At 45.1% G+C, this 26,307-nt stretch overlaps 1 protein-coding gene and 1 pseudogene across 6 annotated transcripts in view; both read right to left on the minus strand.

Moving 5' to 3' along the window:
- Positions 1-787: 787 nt before the first annotated feature.
- Positions 788-17,528, minus strand: LOC138800098 (zinc finger protein 84-like; annotated as a pseudogene).
- Positions 17,529-22,786: 5,258 nt separating this feature from the next.
- The window catches only part of SZT2 (SZT2 subunit of KICSTOR complex), a 96,280-nt gene continuing 92,759 nt past the window's right edge, over positions 22,787-26,307 (minus strand). For all 6 annotated transcript variants that reach the window (XM_069981292.1, XM_069981288.1, XM_069981291.1 and 3 more), the window contains 3 exons: positions 26,115-26,231; positions 24,333-24,401; positions 22,787-23,244 (listed from right to left, as the gene is read on the minus strand). In XM_069981292.1, coding sequence (XP_069837393.1) covers positions 23,101-23,244; positions 24,333-24,401; positions 26,115-26,231 — 330 coding nt within the window. In that variant the 3' untranslated portion in view covers positions 22,787-23,100. The remainder of the gene's footprint in view (positions 23,245-24,332; positions 24,402-26,114; positions 26,232-26,307) is intronic.

Genomic DNA, 26,307 nt, shown 5'->3' on the forward strand with positions numbered 1-26,307 from the left:
GGTATAGATGCCTCTAACCTGCCGTTATGTTGGTATAGATGATTCTAACCTGCCGTTATGTTGGTATAGATGATTCTAACCTGCCGTTATGTTGGTATAGATGCTTCTAACCTGCCGTTATGTTGGTATAGATGCCTCTAACCTGCCGTTATGTTGGTATAGATGATTCTAACCTGCCGTTATGTTGGTATAGATGATTCTAACCTGCCGTTATTTTGGTATAGATGCCTCTAACCTGCCGTTATGTTGGTATAGATGATTCTAACCTGCCGTTATGTTGGTATAGATGATTCTAACCTGCCGTTATTTTGGTATAGATGCCTCTAACCTGCCGTTATGTTGGTATAGATGCCTCTAACCTGCCGTTATGTTGGTATAGATGCCTCTAACCTGCCGTTATGTTGGTATAGATGCCTCTAACCTGCCGTTATGTTGGTATAGATGCCTCTAACCTGCCGTTATGTTGGTATAGATGCTTCTAACCTGCCGTTATGTGGGTATAGATGCTTTGAGATGACACTGGAGAAAGAAACCGGATTGGTTTATAAACGAGTTGTGTCGCTTTTTAATATTTTAATAAATAGTATTACTTTAATTCATCATCCTGTTCTCATTTGGACCTGCACCCCTAGGCGGAGAGGAGGTGTTTTTTTATATAAAGTACAGTGTAGGTCCATCCTGGCATGAGGCCACCTTATCGTGGTGGGATGGTTTACACTATTTGCAAATGGTAACCAAGAGCCACATTACTTTTATGGAGATTTTTTTTTTTTTGCAGTTAGGGGGGCTGCTTTTTAGCAAAAAACATTTCCCACATTCCAGACATAAAAAAGGCGTCTCCCCTTGGATTTTCCATGTTCTATACATGAAAAACAGCTTCCTTTCTGAGCGAGTTTTTATGTACCACAAGTTTTGATTTTTGACTGAAACACTTTATAAATTCTGGACATGAAAAGAGCTTCACCCCTGTGTGAGTTCTTATTGTTCGACCAGACTTTATTTACAAAAAAATAGTTTTCAACATTCTTAGTTTGAATATAGCTTTACCCCTGTGTGAGTTTTCATATGTACAACAAGATTTGATTTCCGTCTAAAACACTTTTTACATTCTGGACATAAAAATGGTCTCTCTCCTGTGTGAGTTCTCTGGTGTTCCACAAGACTTCTTTTCCCAGTAAAACACCTTCCACATTCGCGACATGAAAATCGCTTCTCCCCTGTGTGAGTTTTCATATGAACAATGAGATGTGATTTCTGACAAAAACATGTTTCACATTCCGGACATGAAAATGGCTTTTCTCCTGTGTGAGTTTTCATATGATCAATAAGAATTGATTTCCGACGAAAACACTTCTTACATTCTGTACATGAAAATGGCTTCTCTCCTGTGTGAGTTTTCATATGAACAATGAGATGAGTTTTCTGACAAAAACATGTTTTACATTCAGGACATGAAAATGGCTTTTCTCCTGTGTGAGTTTTCATATGATCAAAAAGAGTTGATTTCTGACGAAAAAAACTTCCCACATTCAGAACATGAAAACGGTTTGTCTCCTGTGTGAGTTTTCACGTGATCAATCAGATGTGCTTTCCGACTAAAACTCTTGTTACATTCAGAACATGAAAACGGCTTGTCTCCTTTGTGAATTTTCATATGATCAATAAGGTACGATTTCCGACCAAAAACCTTTACACATTCTGGACATGAAAATGGCTTCTCTCCTGTGTGGGTTTGCATATGAACGATTAGATGTGATTTCCGACTAAAACACTTCCCACATTCCGGACATGAAAATGGCTTCTCTCCTGTGTGAACTTTCTGATGCCGCGCAAGACTTTTTTTCTTAATAAAACACTTCCCACATTCACGACATGAAAATGAATTCTCTCCTGTATGAGTTTTCATATGAACAACAAGTGTTGATTCCTGACTAAAACACTTTTTACATTCTGGACATGAAAACGACCTCTCCTGTGTGTCAGTTCTCTGGTGTTTCTTAAGACTTGAATTTTGCATGAAAGATTTCCCACATTCTGAAGATGGCATTGGCGTTTTATCAGATTGAATTTGCTCATGCATGGCAAAATCTGATTTCTTTTCAAACTGTTTACCATGTTCAGTTCTTTTTATACCAATCTGTGATTGCTCATCTTCATCATAGGAAGATAAAATAAAACAAACAAAACTTAATTCTTTAACTTCAATATATATATAAAAAAATTAATAAGCAAAACACAATAACATCAAGATAATAGGTTCACTTTTCCTATATACACACAGAAAGTACCAAGTCCTGCGTCAGTGACATGCAGTTAGCTATATAAATATCATAGAAAACATATGACTATTCAAATTTCTTTCTTATCAACCACATAAAACTTTCCAGAGCAGGAGCAAAACCCTTAGGGTTCAACCCACTTGCCGGATCTGCAGAGAGTCTCCTCGCTGCGGTTTTGCAGCGAAACTCGCTGCAGATTCCGGCTCTATACTTTCAATAGCAGAGAAACTCGCAGCAGGGATATATATCCCTGCTGCGATTTTGTCTGCAGCCCGCCCCATTAACCCCCCAGCCGCCGGAGATTATACATTACCAGGTCCCCGCTCCTGCTTGCATCGGGGCAGGAGTGGGGAGCCGGTAATGTATAGCCTGGCCGCCCCCCTGCTACCCCGATCGTATCCTCAGCAGCACTGATCGCCCCCCGCAGCCCCCAGCCGCACGATCGGAGCTGCAGGGGCGCGATCAGTGCTGGGGGGGGGCGATCGTGCGGCCGGGGGCTGCGGGGGCGATCAGTGCTGCTAAGGATACGATGGAGGCAGCAGGGGGGCGGCCAGGCTATACATTACCGTCCCTACTCCTGCCCCGAAGCAAGCAGGAGCGGGGACCCGATAATGTATAATCTCCGGCGGCTGGGGGGTTAATGGGGCCGGCTGCAGACAAAATCGCAGCAGGGATGTACATCTCTGCTGCGAGTTTCTCTGCTATTGAAAGTATAGGGCCGGGATCTGCAGCGAGTCTCGCTGCAAAAACGCAGCTAGGGGACTCGCTGCAGATCCGGCAAGTGGGTTTGAACCCTTATAGAAGGCCTACTGCTCTGGACAGTTTCTATAACAAGCAGAGGTGGCAGCAGAGAGCACAGTGTCAAACTGAAAAGAATACCCCTTTAGGGTGCGTTCACACCTACAGGATCTGCAGCAGATCTGCAGCAGATTTGATGCTGTGTTCAGTTATTTAAATGAAATCTGCTGCAGAAAATCAGCTGCAGATCCTGTAGGTGTGAACGCACCATTAAGGTCAGATTCACATGTACCAGATCCGCAGCGGATCCCTTGACTGTTTCTATGAGAATCCGTACTCGCAGCGGGATTGTCATGTAAGTGACAGCCCCCTTAACCCCTGCCAGCTGGAGCATACTGTACCTGCTCCACGCTCCGGGACTCCCGGTGTCTGGATGCCCTGTTCGTCCAATCAGTCGCTGCGGTGGGACAGCGCACTGGTTGGCTGAGCGGGACGTCCAGCCGGGAACCTCCGAAGCAAGCCGGAGCGTAAAGCAGATAATGTACGCTCCGGCCGCCGGGTGGTTAAGAGGGGTTGTCACTTACATACTCGAAGCAGGATGACAATCAGCTACAAATTCGCAGCGTGAAATCTGCTGCAGATCCGGTATGTGTGAATCTGGCCTAAAGGAACGAAAAAAACTCTGCATTTACCAACACAAAATAAATCTCCTCCATTGAAAGCAGGTAAAACATTGTAAGTGTAATGTATGAAAGGGTCTCACCATTGTCTGACATTGACATGGGGTTCTCAGGCCCACTCATTGGACCTCCATAACTTTCCTGCAATGATCTCACATCATCGATCTAAGAAAAAACACAAAGAACAAAAAGAAGCCTTACATCATTTTATATACGAGCAAATATAAAGCCCCCGAATCGCAGTAAAAGAGGAAGGATCTCCTCTGGGGGTGATCAAACAGGATCAGTCAACCAGATATATTACAGATTAACAGAATTGTGTATGTTATCTCACATGAAAAGTTGGCAGCCGATCCTGTTGTGGATAGTGGTGCGCACTAATATTATTCACAAGCACCACAGCTTTTACCGTAAGGGTAGGTTCACACATACCGGATCCGCAGCGGATTTTAAGCTGCGAGATTACAGCGAAATCCGCTGCGGATCCAGTACTGTGAAGCTGAATGGGTCCCATACACGCAGCGAATCTGCTGCCTGTATGGGACCCGGCCCCATTTAACCCAGCCCCAGCCCCGAGCATACATTACCTGCTTGTGGCGCCGTGGCTTTGTGAGGCTCCCGGCTCCCCTCGCTCAGTGCACGGCAGCGTGAAATCCTCTGTGGATCCGGTACGTGTGAACCTACCCTTAAAGAGGACTTGTCACCCCCCCGTGCTGGGGCAGAGCCTGGCCGACCCCCCAGTGGAGACACTTATACTTACCCCATGCACAAAGTCCCACTCCTGGACCCGCTCCCGCCGACGTGATATCGCTGTAGGAAGTCCAGCACGCGTTCATCAGAGATGAGTCCGACGCTCATAGAGAATGAATGGAGCCGTCATTCTCTATAAGCATCAGACTCATCTCTGATGAGCGCGCGCAGGGCTTCCGACGGCGATATCTCAGTGTCGGGAGAGGGTCCAGGAGCGGGACTTTTGTGCATAGGGTAAGTATAAGGGTCCCCACCGGGGGGTGATAGGTTCCCTTTAAGAAGCTTTTTTTCATATAACCTTTATTCGTCTATTCAGTTTTCCTTACTATAAAAAGCCGCTCCCAGTAGTTCTTGCATTTTCTCTATGTATTTATTTTCAAAGGTTTTTATTTATTATTTTCCAAATAGCACAAAGCTATAAAACAGAATGTAATCCAATATAATGGTACAGTTTTCATTACATGGTTATAATGAAAGCCTCTCCTACTCTGGACAGTTCCTGTCAGCAGAGAGCGCTGTATCTGAATGAAAATAAAACAACATTTCCTGCAGGACATACAGCAGCTAATAAGTATGGGAAGACTTGAGATTTTTAAATAGAAGTAAACTACAAATCTATATAACTTTATGACACTAGTTGATTTGAAAGAAGCTTTAGAAGCAGCCACATTTCTTCACAATGAATCTATAGTTTCATGTACATGTCCAAAGAAAAGAAGGTTTACCGATTTGTAGCCACAGCCTACCACAGCCAGCACCAGATAATATGGAAAATTTACTGCACCACTGCTTTATACATAGCAGAAAAGCTCAGTTTCATGTACCTGAAGGTCCAGGGAGATATCTTCCTCCTGCTCCTCTTTACAATCCTGGATATGTAGAGAGCTTGGACTTCTCTCTGGTGGATTTCTACTACTGGATCCATCTATAGGAAATAATCACGGTGACTGAATACATTGTATACAAGTGATAATCAGATTATAGGAGGATCTAGGAGATCTTTAAACCCAGTGTTTCCTCTCCTCTTACTTGGTGACGTGAGAAGCCGGTTATCTTCCATCATGACGTCCTTGTACAGATCTTTGTGTCCTTTTAAATATTCCCACTCCTCCATGGAGAAATAGACTGTGACATCCTGACACCTTATAGGAACCTGACAGAGACAAGGATACCATTATCCTCCGGACACCTCACACCTTGGTTCCCAGCAGCGATGCTCACCTCTCCAGCCAGCAGCTCAGTGATCCTGGAGGTCAGTTCTAGGATCTTCTGCTCATATATCAGTGAATGAGGTGGAGGCTCGGTAATGGGGCTCTGGGTGCTGTTCCAGCCTCCTGACACACGGGGCGCCACACACTCACCAAACGACTTCTTCACCACTGTGTAATCCTGTGTATAATGACTCTGATCACTACAGAGAGCCGAAATATCCAAAACCTAGTCATTGTTAGAACTTGTTTATTAACCCTTCATGACTGGGAGTGTTTTGGGCACTCACAACTAGACCATTAGTAAGAGATGAGCAAATTTACAGTAATAACGAAGCTAAGCATTTTGTTACCTTTTAAATCCCATGATCGGCCTGCTAACATTTAACTGACTGCCGCTCCTGGTGCTGGGAAAGCTGGATCCTGTCCTGGGAAGCTTCTCCCAGTGTCCCAGGACTGGATACAGATTTCCCCAGCACCTGGAGCGTTAGTCAGCTAAAAGGCTGATGAGCGGATTTCAGAGGTAATGAATTGCTTCAATTCCTTATTACTGTAAATATGATCATCTCTACCAACAATGTTTTATGTTGCTCGAGTCCCACTCATCTCTAGTGATGAGGTCACAGGAAGTCCGCTGACCCAGGAGAGACCACTTTCTCTGACACATTAAAGGGGTTATTCAGCGCTACAAAAACATGACCACTTTTCCCCCTACTGTTGGCCCCTGTTCAGGTGCGGTTTGCAATTAAGCTCCATTTACTTCAATGGAACTGAGTTTCAAAACCCCACCCAATCTGGAGACAACAGTAGGGGGGAAGTGGCCATGTTTTTGTAGCGCTGAACAACCCCTTTAAACACTGTGATTTTCTGTGAAAGAGGATGGTGATCACATGACCCAGTTACAGTAATGAAACACATGGATATAGCTGTGCTAGTATGAAACAGATGGCACAGTACTAGTGATGGTGAGTGTGCATTATATGGGCAGCTGGTACAAGGGGCAACTCTGCAGTCCATTAATTATCATACAGTGGTTTCCATAGGGTTAATAAAGATACAAATGACATCATGTGAAACTCACCTCCCCAGTTATGCAGTAGATTATCTCTAGGGTGAGGTCTAATATCCTTCCAGCCATGTGGTCTCTGTCCTTGTCCATACTCGGTGGGTCATCGATTAAAAGCTCCATATTCTTTCAAAGAAAAACACACAATTTCTTAGATAAACATGAGGAATAAGCAAGGAATTGAAGAGGAAATTTTCGTGGCGAATTTCGTGCAGAACTGGTGCGGAATTTGAGCGAAAAGCAGAAATTTAAAGCCCCAATGACCTCTATGGGATTTCTCAAGCAGAATGCACCCAAAGAATTCCACCATGTGAACAAGAGAGCGGAAATCCCATTGAACACTACATTGAACACATGCTACTCACACACTACCCCATAGATACATAAGAACCATGGTACACACAGGTCACAAGAGGGCATATCATATGTATACTGTACATATACAATACACACACAGACATCATACACATATAAAAACCAATTCATGTTACATTCATACATTATATACTCACACACACACACAACTCCGCACACCACATACATAGACACACAAAAAATAAATACACACACACCCAATGTATTTACTCACACACTTACTTTTTCCCAAGAAAATCCAGGGGTCTACATATTGTGTGAAGGCAGCAACTCCAGGTCTTGTCTACCTTTTCACTCCCCTGCACTGTGCAGCCTGTGGTCTCTTCCCCCGCACTGTGCAGCCTGTGGTCTCTTCCCCAACCCTTCCTCTCCTTCTCAGTTCCTACAAAACTATATAAAGAGCTGCGGAATCAGATGGCGCTATACAAATAAAGGAATGAATTACTGCCAGACTGTTACAGACACAGCAGCAGTGAGCTGCCAGTGAGGAGGGGGAGGGGTACGAGATAGTGAGAGGGGGGGGGGCACTGGTTGTATAACACATCATCTTCCTGGACTCTGCATTTATATATTAAATACAGCTTTCCCAGCATCGTATAGGGTGCGTTCACACTGAGGAAAAGAGGCGGAAATTCCGAGTGGAATCCGACCCAATCACCACCAACATCATCTGTCGGTGGTTGATCGCGGGGGGCCCCATACACCATAGACTATGGGGGAGATTTATCAAACATGGTGTAAAACTGGCTCAGTTGCCCCTAGCAACCAATGGAATCGAATCGAATTGGTTGCTAGGGGCAATTGAGCCAGTTTCACTTTACATCATGTTTAATAAATCTCCCTATGTCTGCAAACTACAGTCATGTCCAGGCATGATGGGAAGTGTAGTATTGCAACAGCTAGAGGGCCGCAGTTTGGAGAGCCATGCCATAGACTGACAGCTAAATTAGTCTAAGACATGGGTCTCCAAACTGTGGCCCTCCAGCTGTTGCAAAACTACATTTCCCATCATGCCTGGACAACAAAATCCAAAGCTTTAGCTGTCCAGGCATGATGGGAAGTGTAGTATTGCAACAGCTGGAGAGCCGCAGTTTGGAGACTGATGGTCTAAGGTGTATGGCCATCTTAAGACCCCAAAACAAATGGCGTTTTGGTAGTTTTAAAACTGGGCCAGACAGGTAAGCAAGTAAGCAATGCTATATGTCTCTGCGGCATGTTTATTTTTTACCTGATGTTGGAGTACCCATTTACCTGATGTTGGAGTACCCATTTAGCAGGTGTGTAATGGATGCTTTATTCTTATTTTTTCACATTTCCTGCTTTAGGCTTATTTTTCCAGGGCAAAAAGGTTTGATGAGCTATCCACAAGACAAGACTGAGACCGTCCATTGGAGTTGAAATATTATAGTCATTGAAGTATTAATCCAACCAGGGAAGCAGTGGCGTCATGAGGGGCACAATAATCCCATTTCCTTTCCTGTATCAGGGACTTAGGGCCGTATTACACAGGCTGATATTCCCGATAAACGAGAGACGATCTGCTAGCATCGGCAGCGCTAATTCTTAAACTTGCCAAGAGACAGGGATCAGCTGGTGATTCCCTCTTCGGCTGATCTTTGTCTTTATTACACAGAGCGATATTCGCGGCCTGATTCGCTAATGATTTCCGTGCAGCCCTTGCTCGTCAAGCGACCGCCAATCTAGCAAATTGTTGCTCACTAACATTAAATGTTGGCCCGTGTAATATGACCCTAAGGACCCTATGACACGGCCCGACATTTAATATTAGCCTACAGAGCAAGGGCCGCACAAGAATCCTTAGCGATGTCTGTGCAGCCCTTGCTGTATATAGTAAATAATAAAGTATATACTTTACCTCTCCATGCTCTCTGTTGCCCTTCTAGCTTCTCCCCACTTACTGCAGCCACCACTGGCCATGCCGAAGCAGTCTCTGAAGTGACAAGCTGCTCAGTCAATGACTGTCTGAGATGGGACAGCGCTTAAGCCAGTAAGTTCCTGAGCGGCCACTGCACAGATGACTTCAGGCGTGGGAGCGGTGACTGCAGTGAGGGGAGAAGCTAGGACGACGGCAGGTAGTGTGGAGAGGTAAGTATGCAGTTTATTATTATTCTTTACACATTCCTCAGCTGTTGGCCGCACTTCTTTGGCAGATAATCTGTCAGATAATATTTCTGTGTAAATTGACCCTTACATTTTAAGACCAGAAGAAAGAAGATCTACACCAAAGACAACATTTGTGTTCTTTATTTTTGGGACGTTCATATACAAGCCCAATTGTGGCCGCGCAGGTTTCTGATAAATAAATTGAAGAGAGTAGATGCCGTAATGTGTAGGGCAGAAAATTCACTACATTGAGGGATAAGTCTAGGTTGAGGTATTGGTACCTTGCAAATACTATGGGGGAGATTTATCAAACATGGAGTAAAGTGAAACTGGCTCAGTTACCCCTAGCAACCAATCAGATTCCACCTTTAGTTCCTCAAAGACTCTTTGGAAAATGAAAGGTGGAACCTGGTTGCTAGGGGCAACTGAGCCAGTTTTACTTTACACCATGTTTATATATCAATCTCAGGCCCTCCAGCTGTTACAAAATTACAATTTAAGCTTAAGCTTTGGCTGTCCAGGCATGATGGGAATTGTAGTTTTGTAACAGCTGAATGGCCTGAGTTTGACACCTGTACACCTAGGCTGTATCCCGGAGTTCCAGGCGGTACCCGGGCTGTCTCCTCCTTTCCCACAGAGCGGGAAGGCATCGGGAATCAAATGCTGCAGGTTCAAGAAGGTTCGAGTTCGCTGAAACCTGCAAAATCCCGATGTTCGATCATCTCTACTCAAGACCAAAAGGTCATGTTTTGTGGATATCCCATACAACGAACAGCTGTGACAATTACTGGTGCACTGACTATAATTATATCACTTGAGAAATCCTCAAAACATGACCTGTTGGTGGGTCTTGAGGACTGGAATTGAGAAACTGGTGTAGATGCTTCTAACCTGCTGTTTTGTTGGTATAGATGCTTCTGTGGTGACCTGACGGTCACTTGCTAGGTGGAAGTGTGACGCCACTATTTGTGGTGGATGGCCGAGATACAGCTGGACCATAAGGGTTTTGTCATGTGACGCCAATGCCTGGTGGGCACACAGATGTGATGGCACGCCTGCTTTTAAAGTGTAAGGCCGGTTGTACCCTTCTTCCTTGTGGTCGGCGTCCTGTTGGGTTGCTGCAGGGTCCCTTGGTATAGTGTAGTCACAGGTGGTCAGAGCGGTGTAGTAACCCTACGAATAATGGTAGGACCCACAACCCACAGAAAGGGGAGATGTCCCAAGGTTGCGGTGTAAGTGCTGTGCAGGTGGTAGCGAGTAATCACAGACTCAGGTGATAACATTGACTGGGTTTACTTCTTGTAAATGTGCAGCAGGTAATACAAGGAATCTTGAAATACACTTGTTACAGTTCCAATAAATACACGAACATAGAACCACCAGATCTGTGGGACAAGTGCTAAGTAGGATGTAGTAGAGTTGATATGGTTGTACTGGGGTAGTAGAGAGGAGCGTGTCGTGAGAGTCTCAACCCAAGTAGTAATGTGCTCTGCCGGGAGGTTGGAGTGCATAGAAGAATACTTGTATAAGAAGAAAAAGAAACAACCTGTGCCTGTGTTTTGACCTTTCCTATAGTCTTCACACCACCTGATGCCCACTAGCTTTGTCAGAACTGTACTAACGGGTGATACAGGCCCCAGACCTCATTACCTGGGATAAGCGGAAAGGTTAGGATTTCCTAAGTACACCCGCGCTGCAAGATGGAATTCATAGAGCTTTAGTAACTTTGCTCCACACGGATCAGTTCCTAGCTCTTTGGCTCTTTTGTGGATACTGTCCTGCACTGTAGTTACTCCTAGTCCTCGGCATGGGTTGAGGTAATCTGTTGGCTAGTCCTCTCCTGAAGGGCCTAACAGAGCATCAAACAGCGTGTTTGGTGCTTCAAGAAAGAGGTTGGTAAGGGAGCTCTGTTCTTAGTCATACCCATGCCGGGCACTGACTAAGAACTGCAACTGTAGAGGGGACCTGGCAGAGGGCCAGGTAGAACCATGGTAGAGAGCTATCTGAGCTGCATCCTTTCTCCACAAAAGCTCAGCTAAGACTCTTCCTTCACCCAAGGGACTAACTTCCTAACTAGCGTGTAAGATGCGATGTGGTTGGGTAGGAAGAGTGCAATAGAGAAGGGGAAAGAAAAGAGGTAGGATAGAAGAAGGGAGTAATCCTACTGGTTAACAGAATCTGGGACTTACACAAACAATAACCCTTTGAGACATTTCAGCTGTGCAGCTTCTAGACCAATGATGTCAAACTCAGGCCCTCCAGCTGTTGGGAAACTAAAAGTCCCATTGTGCCTGGACAGCCAAAGCTTTAGCTTTGGCTGTCCAGGCATGATGTGAATTGTAGTTTTAAAACAGCTGGAGGGCCTGAGTTTGACACGTCTGTTCTAGACTTTATGTCGAGATACTCCGCAGCACACCAGCATACGTGAAAAAAGTGATTTTATTCCAAAAGTACAAAAAAATACAAAGGATGCGACGTTTCGATCTTCTCACAAGATCATTATCAAGCATGTTCTACACCAGGGGCCAGCTGTCCGGACCCCTGGTCAGACCTCCTAACCGCCCGGGACGGACCGGATCCGGGGCGGTTAGGAGGTCCCGCTCCCCACCGCACTGCCTCCCGTCCCATAGGCGTACTGTCCTTAGATGTCAGTACGCCTGTCGGGCTGGGGGCAGTGTCGGCCCGGCCCCCGGCTGATACGCGCTCTCTGGGGATGTCCGTCGGCCAGCTCTACCGGAAGTGCAGGCCAGCGGCGTACACTGAGGTCACTGGTGCGCGCTTTGCTGGGGAATCCCCGGGACATTCCCAGAGAGCGCGTATCAGCCGGGGGCTGGACCGACAGAGGAAGAGAAGAAGACAGCCGCAGCGGGGAACGAGGTGCTAGGTGAGTTGTGGGTTGTTTGTTTTTTTTGTCTGGGGGCCATCTATAAGGGGAGAGTGCACTGGGGGGGCTATATACTACAGGGGGAGAGCACAGGGGGGCTATATACTATTGGGGGGAGAGTGCACAGGGGGGCTATATACTACAGGGGGGAGCTCACAGGGGGCTATATACTACAGGGGGAGAGCACAGGGGGCTATATACTACTTGGGGGGCTAAATACTACTGGGGGAGCTCACAGGGGGGCTATATACTACTGGGGGGGCTATATACTACTGGGGGGAGCGCACAGGGGGGCTATATACTACTGGGGGGAGCTCACAAGAAGCTATATACTACAGGGGGAGAGCACAGGGGGGGCTATATACTACTGGGGGGAGCTCACAGGGGGCTATATACTACAGGGGGAGAGCACAGGGGGGGCTATATACTACTGAGGGGAGCTCACAGGGGGCTATATACTACAGGGGGAGAGCACAGGGGGGGCTATATACTACTGGGGGGAGCTCACAGGGGGCTATATACTACAGGGGGGCTATATACTTCTGGGGGAGCAACAGGGGGCTATACACTACTGGGGGAGAGCGCACAGGGGGGCTATACACTACTGGGGGAGCAACGGGGGGGTTATATACTACCAGGGCAGTCACCCCCTTTGTACCTAATATCAAAGGGCTGTTGAAAGAGAAAAAAATGCCAGTTTTCCTGCTAATAAGCAGCAATTCTGTATGTAAATAGTTGAACGTTTGTGAAAATTAACAAAACACGTTTCCTACTGATGTTCAGCTCGGACCTTCACCTGACAATAGACCCCGGTAAGTGGACCTTCACTAAAAGTTGTTGAGTACCCCTGTTCTAGACCTTAGTTATACAATACTGTGACATCTAGTGGTCATCTTTGGTAATACTGTAGCTGCAACAAGACCACAAACAAGTACAGACTTTTACGAGGGATGTGAATAGAAGCAACACTTCTAACCTGCTCTTAGTTTCCCTTTAAATACCCTGTCCGAAGAGGCCCTTGCAGCAGTTGTTTCAGTCTATGTGGGAGACCAACAAGTACTGTAGAAAGAAATCTCAAACTCAATTCTTTCCTACTTATCCAACTAATACTAGCAAAAATAATATCCTGCAGGCTCAGATCATAGGCTTATTATATGCCATGTAGAAGCCAAAGTACAGTGTAGGTCCATTCTGGCATGAGGCCACCTTATCGTGGTGGGATGGTTTACACTATTTGCAAATGGTAACCAAGAGCCTCGTTATTTTTATGGATTTTTTTTTAGCAGTTAGGGGGGCTGCTTTTTAGTGAAAAACATTTCCCACATTCCAGACATAAAAATGGCTTCTCCCCTTGTTTTCATGTATCACAAGTTTAGATTTTTGACACTTCCTAAATTCTGGATATGAAAAGAGCTTCACCCCTGTGTGAGTTCTTAAGAGATGTTCGACCAGACTTTATTTACAAGAAAATAATTTTCAATATTCTGAGTTTGAATATAGCTTTACCCCTGTGTGAGTTTTCATATGTACAACAAGAATTGATTTCCGACTAAAACACTTTTTACATTCTGGACATAAAAATGGTCTCTCTCCTGTGTGAGTTCTCTGGTGTTCCACAAGACTTCTTTTCTCAGTAAAACACTTCCCACATTCGCGACATGAAAATGGCTTCTCCCCTGTGTGAGTTTTCATATGAACAATGAGATGTGATTTCTGACAAAAACATGTTTTACATTCTGGACATGAAAATGGCTTTTCTCCTGTGTGAGTTTTCATATGATCAATAAGAGTTGATTTCTGACGAAAACACTTCTTACATTCTGTACATGAAAATGGCTTCTCTCCTGTGTGAGTTTTAACGTGATCAATAAGATATGATTTCTGAGTAAAACACTTCCCACATTCAGAACATGAAAACGGCTTGTCTCCTGTGTGAGTTTTCACGTGATCAATAAGATGTGATTTCCGACTAAAACTCTTGTTACATTCCGAACATGAAAACGGCTTGGCTCCTTTGTGAGTTTTCATATGATCAATAAGGTGCGATTTCCGACCAAAAACCTTTACACATTCTGGACATGAAAATGGCTTCTCTCCTGTGTGGGTTTGCATATGAACGATAAGATGTGATTTCCGACTAAAACCCTTCATACATTCCGGACATGAAAATGGCTTCTCTCCTGTGTGAACTATCTGATGTTGTACAAGACTTTTTTTCTTAATAAAACACTTCCCACATTCAGGACATGAAAATGAATTCTCTCCTGTATGAGTTTTCATATGAACAACAAGAATCGATTCCTGACTAAAACACTTTTTACATTCTGGACATGAAAACGACCTCTCCTGTGTGTCAGTTTTCTGGTGTTCCACAAGACTAGAATTTTGCATGAAAGATTTCCCACATTCTGAAGATGGCATTGGCGTTTCATCTGCTTGAATTTCCTCATGCATGGCAAAATCTGATTTCTTTTCAAACTGTTTACCATGTTCAGGTTTTTTTATACCAATCTGCGATTGCTCATCCTCATCTTCATCATAGGAAGATAAAATATCATGTCCAGGAGAGCCTTTCTTCCTATCTTCCCCTAGAAATAAAAATAACATTTATTTTAAACAAAACTTAATTCTTTACCTTCAATATATATATGTAAAAAAAAATTAATAAGCAAAACACAATAACATCAAGATAATAGGTTCACTTTTCCTAAATACACACAGAAAGTACCAAGTCCTGCGTCAGTAACATGCAGTTAGCTATATAAATATCATAGAAAAAAATCTACCAAACTTATTTCCATTGAAGAAAACCAGTGGGCAAAAAAGAAAAAAATAATAATTTCTATCAATTCTTGGCCTTTGGTGTCCTCATTAAATCTGTTTGTAATTATGGTTATAACCCCCTCCCCCACCTCATGTAAGGGTCCTTTTACACAGCCCAATATGCAGTCTTTTACAGATGCAAATGGGTGCAATCAGCGGGATCGGCACTTGCTTGCAGTGACTTTCCTAAACTAATTGCTGAACCGTTCATGTGACTATTCAAATTTCTTTCTTATCAGCTGCATAAAACTTTCCAGAGCAGGAGCAAAACCCTTATAGAAAGCCTACTGCTCTGGACAGTTCCCATAACAAGCAGAGGTGGCAGCAGAGAGCACAGTGTCAAACTGGAAAGAATACCCCTTTAAGGTCAGATTCACATGTACCGGATCCGCAGCGGATCCCTTGATTGTTAGTTTCTATGAGAATCTGTACTCGCAGCGGGATTGTCATGTAAGTGACAGCCCCCTTAACCCCTGCCGGCCGGAGCATACTGTACCTGCTCTACGCTCCAACTTGCTTCAGGAATACCGGTGTCAGGATCTCCCGTTCGGCCAGTCAGTGGCTGAGGTGGGGCAACGCATTGATTGCCTGAGCGGACGTCCAGGGAGGAAGCTCTGAAGCAAGCCGCAGCATGAAGCAGATAATGTACGCTCAGGCCGGCGGGGTGGTTAAGGGTGCTTTCACTTACATACTCAAAGCGGGATGACAATCAGCGGATTTCGCTACAAATTCGCAGCGTAAAATCAGCTGCAGATCCGGTATGTGTGAATCTGGCCTAAAAGGAAATAAAATCTGCATTTACCTACACAATATAAATCTCCTCCATTAAAAGCTGGTAAAACATTGTAGTGTAATGTAGTGTAATGTATGAAAGGCTCTCACCATCGTCTGACATTGACATGGGGTTCTCAGGTCCACTTATTGGACCTCCATAACTTTCCTGCAATGATCCCACATCATGGACCTAAGAAAAAAATTAAGAACAAAAAAGAGCATTACATCATCTTATATACAAGCAAATATAAAGCCCCCGAATTGAAGTAAAAGAGGAAGGATCTCCTCTGGGGGTGATCAAACCGGATCAACCAGATATATTACATATCAACAGAATTGTGTATCCCGGCACCAGATCATATAGAAAATGTACTGCACCGCTGCTTTATACATAGCAGAAAAGCTCAGTTTCATGTACCTGAAGGTCCAGGGAGATATCTTCCTCCTGCTCCTCTTTACAATCCTGGATATATAGAGAGCTTGGACTTCTCTCTGGTGGATTTCTACTACTGGATCCATCTATAGGAAATAATCACGGTGACTGAATACATTGTATACAAGTGATAATCAGATTATAGGAGGATCTATTAAACCCAGTGTTTCCTCTCCTCTTACCTGGTGACGTGAGAAGCCGGTTATCTTCCATCATGACGTCCTTGTACAGATCTTTGTGTCCTTCTAAATATTCCCACTCCTCCATGGAGAAATAGACTGTGACATCCTGACACCTTATAGGAACCTGACAGAGACAAGGATACCATTATCCTCCGGACACCTCACACCTTGGTTCCCAGCAGCGTTGCTCACCTCTCCAGCCAGCAGCTCAGTGATCCTGGAGGTCAGTTCTAGGATCTTCTGCTCATATATCAGTGAATGAGGTGGAGGCTCGGTGATGGGTCTCTGGGTGCTGTTCCAGCCTCCTGACACACGGGGCGCCACACACTCACCAAACGACTTCTTCACCACTGTGTAATCCTGTGTATAATGACACTGATCACTACAGAGAGACGAAATATCCAAAACCTAGTCATTGTTAGACCTTGTTTATTAACCCTTCATGACTGGGAGTGTTTTGGGCACTTACAACTAGACCATTAGTTAGAGATAAGCAAATTTACAGTAAAACGAAGCCAAGCGTTTTGTTATCTTTTAAATCCCATGATCGGCCTGCTCCCATTTAACTGACTGCCGCTCCTGGTGCTGGGGAAAGCCGGATCCAGTCCTGGGAAGCTTCTCCCAGTGTCCCAGGACTGGATACAGATTTTCCCAGCACCTGGAGCGGTAGTCAGCTAAAAGGCTGATGAGCGGATTTCAGAGGTAACGAAGAGCTTCAATTCATTATTACTGTAAATACGATCATCTCTACCAACAATGTTTTATGTTTGTTTTCAATTTCAGAGCATTTAGATTGGAACATGCTCGAGTCCCACTCATCTCTAGTGATGAGGTCACAGGAAGTCCGCTGACCCAGGAGAGACCACTTCCTCTGACACATTAAACACTGTGATTTTCTGTGAAAGAGGATGGGGATCACATGACCCAGTTACAGTATTGAAACACATGGATAGAGCTGTGCTAGTATGAAACAGATGGCACAGTACTAGTGATGGTGAGTGTGCATTATATGGGCAGCTGGTACAAGGGACAACTCTGCAGTCCATTAATTATTATACAGAGGATTCCATAGGGTTAATAAAGATACAAATGACGTCATGTGAAACTCACCTCCCCAGTTATCCAGTAGATTATCTCTAGGGTAAGGTCTAATATCCTTCCAGCCATGTGGTCTCTGTCCTTGTCCATGCTCGGTGGGTCATTTATAAAAGGCTTCAGATTATTTCAAAGAGAAACACAAGATTTCTTAGCTGAACATTGAGTTAGGGTATGCTCACACTGAGGAATAAGCGAGGAATTGAAGAGAAAATTGACTTAAGTGCAGAACTAGTGCAGAATTTAAAGCGGAAAGCAGAAATTTAAAGCCCCAATGACCTTTATGGGATTTCTCAGGAGGAATGCACCCAAAGAATTTCACCGTGTGAACAAGAGAGCGGAAATCCTATTGAACACAATGAGACATTGCTCCATACATATATTACAGGCAGCATTTGAAGCAGAATATGCATAAAATTAAGCATGAATTTAGCTTGAAATTCCTCGCCTATTTCTAAGTGTGAACATATCCTAATCCAAGATTAGAACAACAAAGATTTCTTCCAAAGCAGCACCACCAGTTAGTAGTTTCCCTGTTGCTCGAGAAGCTTGCCCATTCCAACTGATGGAGCATTGTAGCCGCCTATAGGAAGATGAGTGTTGCCCTTTAGGTACGCAGGGCCTGACCCTCTTTCCGGTTGGTAGAAAGACTACACCCTAGGTACATATTTCTCTAGCAGGTTTTTGTATGCCCCTCTTATTGCCTTTTCTTCCCACCTGCCCTAGTGACCCTATTCCCTCACACCTGGTCCAGTCTCTCTCTCCTGTTGTCACTACTTACCTTACTAAAATCTTATACCTCTCCCTCTCCTCTGGCATCTTCCCCTCAAACACTCCATCATCACTCCGTTACTGAAAAACCCTCTCCGGTTTCCGTCCTCACCACTCTACAGAAACTGCCCTTACCAAAGTCTCTAATGATCTCCTCACCGCCAAATCTAAAGGTGACCATTCTCTGCTTATTCTCCTGGACCTATCTGCAGCTTTTGACACTGTAGACCACCAGCTCCTCCTCTCCTGCTCTTTCCTGGTTTTCCTCCTATCTCTCTGACCGCTCCTTTAGTGTATCACATTCTGGTTCCTTCTCATCTTCTCTTCCCCTTACAGATGGGGTTCCTCAGGGATCAGTCCTGGGCCCTCTCCTTTTCTCACTTTACACTTTACCTATTGAACAAATCATCATCAGTTTTGGTTTTCAGTACCATCTCTATGCTGATGATACCCAGCTATTTACCTTCTCCCGTGATATCACCCCCGCTCTTCTACAGAACACCAGTAACTGTCTGTCTGGCGTCTCTAACACTATGTCCTCCCTATTCCTAAAACTAAACCTTGTTAAATCTGAGCTTCCTGTATTCCCTCCCTCTGCTAACCGCCCCCCACCTGACATCTCCATCTCTGTCTGTGGTGCGACCATAACCCCTACACAGCAAGCCCGCTGCCTTGGAGTTATGTTTGACTCGGATCTCTCCTTCACTCCTCATATTAAATCTCTTTCATGTTCCTGTCACCTGCATCTAAAAAATCTCTAATGAGGGAGGGTTTATGTAGGATAGGGTTTTTTTTGTGTTTAGAAGGGAAAGAAAAAACTAAAATTTTATCTGGATAAATTTCTGTTTGATGACCTTACTTTTGTATCTGTCCTGGATAAATAAAAAATATGTTTGAAAAATAAAAAATCTCTTAAATCTGTCCCTTCCTTACTGTCCAATCAGCTAAAACTCTCATTGTCACTCTAAATCATTCCCATCTAGACTAATCGGCCTTCCTTCCTCTAAACTCTCCTCTCTCCAGTCTATTCTCAATGCAGCGGCCAGGCTCATATCCCTGTCCAGCCGCTATACAGATGCCTCCCCCCTGTGCCAGTCACTACATTGGCTCCCTATTACACACAGGATACAACACAAAGTCCTCCTGCTCACCCATAAAGCTCTCCACAGTGCTGCACCTCCCTATATCTCCTCCCTCATCTCTGTCTACCGTCCTACCCGTGCCTTACGCTCCTCTAATGACTTACGACTAACATCCACCTTAATCCGCACCTCTCACTTCAGTCTCCTGGACTTCACCCGAGCTGCACCAGTTCTATGGAATACATTACCCAAGACTGTCAGACTCACCACCAATACCCAAAAACTTCAAACGTGCCCTCAAAAATCTGTTCAAGCAGGCTTACCAGGTTCCCTAATTTGACTGCTACCTTCGAAGATGTTGATATGAGGCCTTTATGAGCCCATCGTCTAAACACACTACCACATACAGTATATGCCTTGTAATCTTAGAATGGCTGACCAGAAAACTGCAATCTTTGTGAACACCCGTTGGGGCACAGACACCATAGACCTGAAAAGCGTATTACAAAAGGTGATAGCATATGACTGGGGAATATACATGCCTTTATATAACACACTAGAAATTAATCACAGGACAATTACTCACGCTGCAAACATAACATCAAACGTATTCAATGGACATATACTGCATGTGACACTAACATACCAGCTACAAACCACTTGTGCCACAAACATACCCTCTACAAAGCACATGACAACTACCCTACCCGCTACACCCGGCATGTGCCACTAACATACCTGCCACATACCACATGTACTTCTCACATAATGGACATATACTATTCATGCTACTCACACACTTTCCCCATAGATACATAAGAACCATGGTACACACAGGTCACAAGAGGGCATATCATATGTATACTGTACATATACAATACATACACACATCATACACATATAAAAACTAATTCATGTTACATTCATACATTATATACTCACACACACACAACTCCGCACACCACATACATAGACACACAAAAAATAAATACACACACACCCATTGTATTCACTCACACACTTACTTTTTCCCAAGAAAATCCAGGGGTCTACATATTGTGTGAAGGCAGCAACTCCAGGTCTTGTCTACCTTTTCACTCCCCTGCACTGTGCAGCCTGTGGTCTCTTCCCCCGCACTGTGCAGCCTGTGGTCTCTTCCCCAACCCTCCCTCTCCTTCTCAGTTCCTACAAAACTATATAAAGAGCTGCGGAATCAGATGGCGCTATACAAATAAAGGAATGAATTACTGCCGGGCTGTTACAGACACAGCAGCAGTGAGCTGCCAGAGAGGAGGGGGAGGGGTACGGGATAGTGAGAGGAGGGCGCTGGTTGTATAACACACATCTTCCTGGGCTCTGCATTTATATATTAAATACAGCTTTCCCAGCATGGTATAGGGTGCGTTTACACTGAGGAAAAGAGGCGGAAATTCCAAGTGGAATCCGACCCAAGCACCACCAACATCATCTGTCGGTGGTTGATCGTGGGGGCCCCATACACCATAGACCATATGTCTCCAAACTGCGGCCCTCCAGCTGTTTTTTTACAGGGCAAAATTGTTTGATGAGCTACCCACAAAATGAGACTGAGACCGTCCATAGGAGCTGAAATATTATAGTCATTGAAGTATTAATCCAACCAGGGAAGCAGTGGCGTCATGAGGGGCACAATAATCCCATTTCCTTTCCTGTATAAGGGATTTAGGGCCGTATTACACAGGCTGATATTCCTGATAAACTAGAGTCGATCTGCTAGCATCAGCCACGCTAATTCTTAAACTTGCCAAGAGACAACGATCAGCTGGTGAGTGGCTCTTCGGCTGATCTTTGTCTTCATTATGCTGCGTTTACACGAAACGATTATCGGGCGAATTTGCGCGATAACGATCGAATTCGAACGATAATCGTACGTGTAAACGCAGCGAACGATCAAACGACAAATCGTTCATTTTGATCTTTCAACATGTTATCAAATCGTTGTTTGTAAAAAATTCGCTGATCGTTCCGTGTAAACAGTCGTCGCAATAGTCCGGCCGCCCACCGCCCGGCCCCCCACTCATCCGCAGCCCCCTGCGGCGGCTCGATCGCCACCCCGCCGCTCCGGTCGCCCCCCCGCCGCGACCATACGTTACCTGCTCTACGTAGCAGGTCTTCGACATCCCTGACTCCCCTCTTCAGTGCACTGATTGGCTGAAGAGGGGAGCCGGGAATTTCAAACGGCTCCTCTTCAGCACTGATTGGCTGAAGAGGAGCCGTTTGAAATTCCCGGCTCCCCTCTTCAGCCAATCAATGCAAGGCAGCACTGATTGGCTGAAGAGGAGCCGTTTAAAATTCCCGGCTCCCCTCTTTAGCCAATCAGTGCTGCCTTGCATTGTTTGGCTGAAGAGGGGAGCCGGGAATTTCAAACGGCTCCTCTTCAGCCAATCAGTGCACTGAAGAGGGAAGAGCCGGGGATATCGAAGACCTGCTACGCGGAGCAGGTAACGTATGCTAGCGTCCGGGGCGGCGGGGGTGATCGGAGCGGCGGCGGGGGGGGGGAGGTATGTGGTCATCGGAGCGGCGGCGGGGTGGCGTTCAGAGCGGCGGCGGGGGTGGCAATCGGGGCGGCGCATGGGGCTGCGGTTGACCGTGGGGCCGGGCTGCGGATGAGCGGGGGACCGGGCTGCGAGCGGAGGGCCGGGCTGCGGGCGCACGATCGCAAAACGATTTTTCCGTACGATATATCGTACCGTCTAAACGCTGATCTTTATGAAAAAAAAAATTGCTGCAGCAGGCTGTGTGTGTTTGTGCACACTATGGCTGCAGCAGGCTGTGTGTGTGTGGTGTGCACTATGGCTGCAGCAGGCTGTGTGTGTGTGTGTGCGCGCTATGGCTGCAGCAGGCTGTGTGTGTGTGCTATAGCTGCAGCAGGCTGTGTGTGTGTGTGTGTGTGTATGCTATGGCTGCAGCAAGCTGTGTGTATGTGTGTGTGTACAATTGCGTGCCCCCACAGTGACCTTCTATATCACTGTGTGACCTCTATATCACTATGTGTGACCCCTCTCTATATTACTATGTGTGACCCCCTGTATATCACTATGGCTGAGCTCTATATCACAGGGATCTGGCATTGTTAGCAGTGTTTCTTTAAGTATGGTGAATATTTAGTTAGAAACATAGAAGACTGTGAGCAGGAAAAGACCACCTGCTCCATCTAGTCTAGTTCTGAGTTGTTCAGGACATGGAGGATGGAGACTGGCTGCATCCACTGCACACACAGGAGAAGCTGCTTTATATGTTTCCTTATTCCCTCAGAAGTCGCCCCAGGATCATGTAGGACATTAGGGAGAAGCTGCTGAGTCAGTGTGATAAATAACTCCCCTGGTATATGACTGGCCATTTATGAAGAAGCAGGAGTCGGAGTCGGGAGTCGGTCCTGATAAAATTCAGGAGTCAGAGTTGGAGTCGGAGCTATGGCTTACCGACTCCACAGCCCTGGTCAACACCCCTAGGCTGCTCTATAGTTGATCACGTCAGACCTGGTATATAAGATATCATTTATTCATATAATTCAGACTTTGTTACATTTACAAACAATTTACATAAAATCTTACAAGTTTCTAATTATCTTCACAATTGGCTCCATCAGTTTTAAGCTTAAAAATAAGGAAATCTGTCGGATTGTTGACGCAACTCGGTCACTGTCCTCCCTTGGTGGCGATCAGCAGAGGTTCATAGCAGCAGATTCCCCTCAGCACAGCAGGAGAATAAAGCAGAGCTCCCAAGGGTCTTTGTCACCGGTGCGGCCCCTCTCCCCTCCATGTTGTAGTCCTGTGCAGCAGCGGGTGGCAGAGATGTCACAATAAGCCGCTCCACAGGTTGAAGCAGGCGGTATTGATAACAGACTCCAGGTGGTGGTAGGTGGAGACCAGCTGCGGTGGCGGACTCTCGCTGTTCTGCGACTGCTCTGGAAACGGCTCCCGGAAAACGACCTTCAGGCTCTGAGAAATGGTAAAAATATACGACAAATGAGACCGCACAATTATACCTATACACGGCCACACCCTTTGCGCCAGAAATAAAACTAGTCCTGCAAACTGTACAAATATTAGAAATCTCCCATTCAATTTAAATAGCCTGCAAATCCCCCATGCTTTACACTGCTGGCTACATCCAAAGGACAATCTAAATAAGATTGGGGGTTACAAAGAGGGCCCCCACTATTATTAGCCAAGGGAGAGAGAGGAGTTAAGAAGTACGGCTCTTGGGTTAAAGGGCATGCTGGGAGTTTTAGTACTGCACCAGCTAGAGAACCATCAAGTTTGGGGAAAGGATGTATTGGTGGCATTCACCGATAACTGTCAGGGCATGCTGGTAGTTGTAGTTTTACAAAAGGTCAGAATTCCAAGTCACAATCCAATAGTCAAATTTACAGTAACATACAGCACACATCCCCCGCATCTGATTTTGTTACAATGTATCAGTCTGGATTGCAGGCTCTATAGCTCACAGAGTTCACAGTCTATAGCTCACAGAGGTCTAAACTCGTCAACTAAGTATTTGTTAAAAATGGGTTGTCAACCTCAAAATATAAGCATGATTGGTATCATTCTCTAAAGGCAAGGAGTGATCTTGAGGTCAGAGAGGCAGCGGTCACTGGGCTGGGCCACTACCTGGCATGGTATGGGTCACCATCTGGCATAGTATGGGCCAGCCCCTTATTTTTGCCACTTGCAGGTGGATGTTAATTCACTGAACAGTGAAAGAATTTATTCAAATGATTCACCATTTTTAGGATCACTGCTTGCTGTGATGAATGGGAACAACATAGTTTACATTCATTATCTGAATACTGACCTAATAGTTTTTGCAAACTGAGCATTTGTTACAATTGTTACCAGTTCGACACTTTAGGGGATGGGGAACCTTCAGCTTTCCAGCTGTTGCAAAACTACAATTCCCATCATGCCTGGACAGCCAAAGCGAAGCTTTGGCTGTCCAGGCATGATGGGAATTGTAGTTTTGCAACAGCTGGAGGGCTGAAGGTTCCCCATCCCTGCTTTAGGGTAATGTAGATGATATCACTTACCGTTTTACCAGAATGAGAGTCTAGAAAGACCAGCACAAAGCAATCTGTGAATTTCTGGTTGAGGACGACCTGCGAGAGGGAAAACAAAACATAAGCTTCATAGTAGCTCAAATAGAAAAGTCACCCTGAAGAAGAAGCATCACATCACATACTGTAAATCCTAACCTAATGCTAGGCAGTGAGACAACGCGCCCAAGGTGATTCTCACCAGTTACCTCATTACAAGGAATCTCTAAGGAACCAGTAGCGGAAATAATCTGTGTTTCTGTAGTATAGAATCGCCATTCCACATAAACACAGCTATGAAAGCCTGAGGTTCTTGCTACCACCACCAGCTGAGAGCAATCTGTAAAAGACTTCTAAGTCAAGTACTGAATACTGCCCCCTACAGACCTGCCCATATAGATGCACTGGAGGAGGGTGCTATCTTCTCTGATGCATCTAGAACTACGGTTTGGTATTCAAAGTCCTTGCGCTGGATGCTGCATTATGGGACACAGGAGAAGTATACATTTTTTGTCTGGTCCAGTATCTAAGTTAATTTTAAGGTCAGGACTGCAGTCTAATATAACTTTAGAAGTCTGATTTACATTAAGAGTCTGGTCTGGAGTCTGATTCATGTTATAATCTGGTCTAAAACCTAAATTGATTTTAAGGGTCTGGTCTGGGTCTGATTTATAAGTGGTTATCCATATTTTAAGAGGGCCCAAAATTATTTAAAGAAGAAGTCCAGCGAAAATTTTTATTAAAGTATTGTATTGTCCCCCAAAAATTATAGAAATTACCAATATAAACTTATTACGGGAAATGCTTATAAAGTGCTTTTTTCCCTGCACTTACTACTGCATCAAGACTTCACTTCCTGGATAACATGGTGATGTCACTTCCTGGATAACATGGTGATGTCACTTCCTGGATAACATGGTGATGTCACTTCCTGGATAACATGGTGATGTCACAACCTGACTCCCAGAGCTGTGCGGGCTGTGGCTGCTGGAGAGGATGATGGCAGGGGGATGCTCAGTGTCCCTCCAGTGCCCTGTGTCCCTCAGTGCCCCTTTGCCATCATCCTCTTCAGCAGCCACAGTCCGCACAGCTCTGGGAGTCGGGTTGTGACATCACCATGTTATCCGGGAAGTGACATCACCATGTTATCCAGGAAGTGAAGCCTTGATGCAGTAGTAAGTGCAGGGAAAAAAGCACTTTATAAGCTTTTCCCATAATAAGTGTGTATTGGTAATTTCTATAACTTTTGGGGGACAATACAATATTTTATTAAAAATTTTCGCTGGACTTTTCCTTTAATGTAACAAACAAGAAGTCACTCACCTCTTTGATCCCTCTGATCTTCAGTGGTCATGTGCTGTAATCCTGGCATCATGGCTCCCATCGCAAAGTAGTGATGTCAGGAATACAGCACATGACCACTGAGGCTGCTGACTGGCTGCGATGGTCACATAACATCCACTTCAAAAGGAAAACCAGGGTGTTGATCAGAGTCGGAAAGTGGGATTAGCACAGGATCGGAGAGATGAGTAACTTACTGCGTACCCTAACCTGGGGATAGGCTAGTAACTGTTTTCTCCTGGAAAACCTCTTTAAAGGTCTGGTCTTGGCCTGAATTAGTTCTAAAACAGTCGCCTTTCCCTGCCATATACAGCTGTGTACAGATCTTCACCTTGGAGTGGAAACAGGCAGCTGAGATTTGTGTGTGTGTGGGTACACAGGAAAAGCTTCAAAGAAAATAATAATCCTATTACTTCTGCTGATCCGACAACTCACCAGGTACTGGGTGCTGCTGTCTGCGCTGTAGAAGTGACGGCAGCTCTGAGGGAAGCGGCTCAGGAGAACTTTGATGAGACTCTGATACCACTGAACGTTCATAGAAAGGAGGAATTCCTGTGGAGCCATAAATTAGTGATACACAATGTCAGAGTTACAGCACTCATGTCCTGAAGCATGGATGAGGCATTGT

The sequence above is a fragment of the Dendropsophus ebraccatus genome, chromosome 8 (genome assembly GCF_027789765.1).
Source record: "Dendropsophus ebraccatus isolate aDenEbr1 chromosome 8, aDenEbr1.pat, whole genome shotgun sequence".
NCBI lineage: Eukaryota > Metazoa > Chordata > Amphibia > Anura > Hylidae > Dendropsophus > Dendropsophus ebraccatus.